Source organism: Bactrocera neohumeralis, chromosome 3 (genome assembly GCF_024586455.1).
Source record: "Bactrocera neohumeralis isolate Rockhampton chromosome 3, APGP_CSIRO_Bneo_wtdbg2-racon-allhic-juicebox.fasta_v2, whole genome shotgun sequence".
Lineage (NCBI taxonomy): Eukaryota > Metazoa > Arthropoda > Insecta > Diptera > Tephritidae > Bactrocera > Bactrocera neohumeralis.
In genome coordinates this window covers 74,620,009-74,625,223 of record NC_065920.1, presented here as the reverse complement: position 1 = coordinate 74,625,223, position 5,215 = coordinate 74,620,009, and the positions used below count along the sequence as shown (strand labels likewise).

The following is a 5,215-nucleotide window of genomic DNA, read 5'->3' as shown; positions in this document are numbered from 1 at the left end:
TTCATTACCACCAGATTTATATGTATTGAGATTCAAGCGAAGCTTTTTTTGTTAAAGTTGCTTTAAGCTTTGTTCCGATCTTTGGAAGAGCTTTGCCAACAATCCAATCAGTCATGTGGATTTGTCACATAAACAATGCAGGAGTTCCGTGATACAATTGATGTTGTTGATTATTAATAATCTTTCAATCCTTTTAGTTTCGGATACATCTGGTGCTGTACATTGTTAAATACCCACAAGTTATAAAAAAATGTCTCCTTTTGGACTTTCCCGATATTTGTAATGTTGAGAAATATAAAGTATTTCCATCTGATAGGAAAGTTGAGAGTTTAGTTAGGCTTCCTGTTAGTTAACGTATATTTGGTCGTCAGAGAACTAACTGTAGTAGTTGAAAGAGGTTCTTGTTGACATTGGAAAATTGGAAAGTTGTTTTATTTTTTATCGCAAGTAACAATGATATTTTTCTTTCAAACTTAAATTGGTACCCTTACTTCAGCTTAAGAAATGAGAAACTGAATAAACCTTGACTGACAAATCTAACTTATAATCGTTTCATATGTTAGAAAAGGGTTGTGTTGGAATTTGGAAATATTGTTCAAGTCGTCGACAATTTATGTGACTTTGTACACAGTGCTTCGGTTAATCTGGTGGTAAAGAGGTTGCAAAACATAGCAATGTAATATTGTTCTAAAATGATATTTATACAAAAAAGAGACCAATGCATATAAGCCGTACTGTCAATATACCCAGGTTTTAATATAAAATCATGAAACAATTGCAAAAAGATAAACTTCACCACAGAAGATAACGAGTTAAGATGAGGAATTCTTTCTTTTTAATTTTCGATAACAAGAGAATCTCTTCTATAAAGAGATCCCACATGTGCAAGTTATTAATTATGTTAACAGCCTCAATCTCCTGAAATAACTTAATACATATGTAGATATGTAGGGTGGATGTCTGACGAGACACCTAGGCCTCTAGGAGGTCCATTGTGAAAGCATTGATACTAAAATACCCTCACTCTATTATTTAAGCTCTAAACCGCATTGTTCTTCTGTTAAGGTTCATCAATACGAAAAGTTTTATATGTGCAATTTCCGAGACATCGCCAATAAACCCTTGATCGATAGTTGTGTTTCTTATCCAATATAAAGTCTTGAATACAAGAAGATATATAGTCTCTCCTTCTTCTACCTCTTGATAGGTTTTACAATCGTCGTTGTATGTTACTCCCTGCCTGTTATTAAAAATATCTATCAGTCTGAGCTTCATAGTGGCAAATGTATGAAAAATACCACTTAACTTCTAGAGCGACTGCTTGATTAAAACTTACGCTCGGTAATAAAAGAGAATCATAATTTTCGAGTCATTCGAAAATATTTAACCCGACGTATGGAACGACCTCACCTTCTCACTTTGGTCTGTTCCCGACGAAACAGCATCTTTCCTGAACTTCCCGTTACACGTCTGTGATGACAATTAACTTGGACCTGGGCACCAAAAAGCGCATGGATAACCTCTAGAACAAGAAAATATCTAACTTTACAAAAGTTCAAGAATTTATTTGTACTTAACAATATTTTTGTATATTTTCAGATAAAAAATACTTCGAGAATAAACAATTTTGGCGAAACAGATCTCGATCACATAAATTCAATGACTAAAACTTTTATATAATGCAATTTCTGTTCGAAAAGTTCTAAATAAATATAAAAGAACAAAAACACAAGAATCGAAAATTATTAAAAATTTATTAAAAATCGTTAAAGTTAAAACAAAATAAGAAGAAATGAACTCATCGCGAGAACAGTCTCCCGTCGATGCCGGGGACGAAAACGCTCGTAGATATGAAAGGCCGGAGGACGCTCCTCACGATGAGTCGCAACAGTTGGCCGAACAACGGCAACAACAACATTTGCTAGATATGCAACATGAGAGGCAGCAGCGGCAGCAGTTACTAGATCAACGCCAACTCGTCGAAGCAACAGTGCCACATTTTGCGGTCGAAGAAGAAACTCAAGGAGTTGCTTCGGCTTCGGCCTCCGCTTCTGCCTCTGATGCTGCTTACGAGGCTGATGTCGATGATGTTGATATGCCAATTGTTGCTGATAATCATAAGCATGAGCAAGTGGCGCGCGATGTTGCAAAGGCGCCGTACGTACCAGCTGAAATGAGTCTGGGCGCACAGCAGCGGCGTCAAGCTGAACGTCAGCATATTTATGAGGTAAATTTCGAAAATAAAATAGTAAGCGATTGTGAAGGAGAAGTTACTCGCAGTAAATAATTTAGTAATTCCGACGAGCTGTTGTGCTTTTCCAGCTTTTTCAACCCTGGGCATTGAAGAATTACGGCGATCAAGCCAAGACGAAAACTATAACGCTGCGTAAGAAAACACGTATTTTGAAAGCGTTAGAGGGCAAAGAGCACAGTCGGCCAGATAGTTCGAAATTTCGGTTTTGGGTGAAAACCAAAGGTAAGTAATTTTCTTTAAGCATAATACAACGTACATATACCTAAGTAACGATACTTCAGGGTTACAAAAAAACTTCAGTGATCGCTTTTTATTAAAAGTTTAAAGCTTTATGTGAAAGCCCTGTTAATTTACGACTGTTTATTAAATTATTGAGTTGTAAAATTACATAAAAAAAAATTAATAATGTGAAAGCTTTTGTCAAAGCTTTCAAAAAAAGTACAATGATTTACTGAAGAATAATAAGTAAAACACCAACACACTAAAAGATATTATGAATCCCTATATAGCTTTCACCACAAAACGTCCAGCTGAGTTCAAAGAAGCTGCTGGCGGTCATCGGCAGCTCGAACCACTCCCACCGAACGCCGTGCTTTCCGATAATCCCAGTCTAGTGGATCTATTTGTAGCTTCAACCACAAAGGTAAGACTATGCAAGTCAAGTCAATACAAGTCTTAATATTTTCTTTCAAAGGACTTTGGCAAACGCACCTATCGCAAGGTGGCCGTGGTAGAAGAATTCTTTGACATTATCTATAATGTACATATGGAATTGGGTGGACGTAGTGGCATGCATGCCGGACAAAAGCGCACATATCGCATAGTGAGTGTAAAATCAAAACGATAGTAACATTTAAATCCCCAGATCATCAATATATTTTAACCTGGCATACCTTGTCTTAAAACTATTCTAGATTACCGAAACATATGCTTTCTTACCGCGTGAAGCTGTCACACGTTTTCTATCCATTTGTCCAGAATGTAAGAAGAATTTGCGCGCCACTTCACCGGCCACATCCATCAATCCACCAGAGGATTGTGGTAACGAAAGCTCATCGGAGGTTGAAGGACTCAATTACTCATCACATACTGAAAGCTCTGTGGAAGCAGGACCAACGAAAACTCTAACAAAAGGAGCAGCCACTAGCATAACCACTGCACACACAGTAGTTCCACTGAAGCGACGCTACTCTCAGCTTGAGGAAGCGTCCGATAATACTAAATTTTTTCCAGCATCACAATCAATTGCACGTGCTTTGCTTTCGGCACCATCACGACAGCCTCTGGCAGCGCCAGCCTCGCTACCCAGATCCATTTCAACAGATACAGCCGTAGCCACAGCGACAGCAGCAGCACCTATTATCACTATCGATTTGGTATCCGAAAGAACGACATCTTTATCTAAGCCGACACCAACAACGCTTGTCGGGCAACCAAAAATACGCATCAATCCACAATTGCAGCGTCCTTTGACTCCGCCTCCTGTACCGGCTTCAGTTTCTGTTGCGGCAACCGTCTCGTCAACATCGGCATCGCCATCACCGTCACCTTTGGTGGTGCGCGAACCGGTTACGCATGCGCCGCCTTCTTACCTCGGCTATCATCCCCTTTGTTTTGATATGAATTTCTTAAAGACACATGAGAGCTTCTTTCGTTATTATGAAATGATGCGTCGTTTCTATGCCGGCGGCTTTCCATTGCCACTCCCACCGATGCCCGCTGAGTTTACCAGCGTTGCTGAGTTGTTAACCCCTCAGCGTAATTCCAATTCAGGTGTATCGCGTGGTTCAGGTATTATACCAGCTAGTGGCAACGTAAAGCAGCCCGCTGTGCAACAGGAATGCTCAGCAATATCAGAAAATCCCTCCATTCACACCAAACCCATTGATATTCAAGAACCTTTAATAAAAAAATTCAAAAGCTCACCAGAAAGTGAGAAAACCTTGAGACTGCGTACCAACGCAACCGAGTCGCAAGCTCGTGAGACCACATCAGCCAGTACTGTGGCTGCTGCGGTGGCTTCGTCCACTGCTGCTGAGTTGGAAATGGTTACCGAGACAATGGCGCCAATGCCACCCCTATCCCCACCCCCCACACAGCTCAGTGCAATTAATCTATCAATAGCTTCTACTTTCAGGTCTACACGCTCGAATGGTACATCAACGTCACACACGAAACCGTTGCCAACTCTGCCGCACATCGTCATACCAACAACACCGCTAACATTAGCCTCGTCAGCGCTGTCAGAGCTAGTCACCTCCACACCCACAGCGCTCAAAAGCAATCTGTCGTCGGCGCTTTCATTTAAGTCCTCCACAACCGAAGTGAGAGCTTCTTCGTCCAAGTACAAGCCGTCCGGTGGCGCTGATAATCGTCCAACGCCTTCGTCAACTTCGCGGTATACTTCGCGCTTGCCGCCATTGGATTTGGAGCGTTTGAAACCGATCACTTCGACATATTTGCAATTGACACGCAGCATGGGCTTAAGCGATGAGGATGCCTTGCGCTTTGACAACCTGGTGAGTAATGATTTCAATTATACGCTATAAAAGGGAATCATATATACATACATATATTTTATCGCAATTGAATATTTTTTTGAACATTTTTGTTAAGTTACTTGCTTTTGGCAGAGAGAATGCTATTCGTTTAAATAGTTTCTCTTCCAAGCACCAATTGTTAAGTTTATCTTTTATCTTATTAGTAGGCCGATTATATATTTGATGATGCTAATTTTTACCCACCATTGATGTTCAAGTTTTATATTACATATTTTTGTTTAAATATTTACTGACTATATAATTGTTTTTCAAATATTATACAATTATTGATGATTATTCTTTTAACACTAATGTTTTCTACAAAATTTTTGTAGAATACAATACATCAGCTATTAAAAAAATAGTTCAGTTCTCGTTTTGGGTTCCTAGATATTAAATTTTTTTTGTATCTTCCTAAAGC

General features: G+C 39.4%; 1 protein-coding gene across 1 annotated transcript; it reads left to right on the top strand.

Annotated features, from left to right (window-relative positions):
• Positions 1 to 1,792: 1,792 nt before the first annotated feature.
• On the top strand, positions 1,793 to 4,803 carry LOC126753596 (uncharacterized). Its single transcript, XM_050465149.1, has 5 exons — positions 1,793 to 2,227; positions 2,323 to 2,476; positions 2,764 to 2,897; positions 2,949 to 3,077; positions 3,169 to 4,803. The coding sequence occupies exons 1-5, from the start codon at positions 1,793 to 1,795 to the stop codon at positions 4,801 to 4,803; spliced, it is 2,487 nt and encodes an 828-aa protein (XP_050321106.1).
• The last annotated feature ends 412 nt before the right edge of the window (positions 4,804 to 5,215 follow it).

Bases quoted from the DNA above. Each gene is read 5' to 3' on its own strand.
- LOC126753596 (XM_050465149.1), top strand. From the start codon at position 1,793: ATGAACTCATCGCGAGAACAGTCTCCCGTCGATGCCGGGGACGAAAAC. The intron at 2,898-2,948 runs GTAAGACTATGC...TTTCTTTCAAAG, and splicing joins TTGTAGCTTCAACCACAAAG to GACTTTGGCAAACGCACCTA. The intron at 3,078-3,168 runs GTGAGTGTAAAA...AAACTATTCTAG, and splicing joins AAAAGCGCACATATCGCATA to ATTACCGAAACATATGCTTT.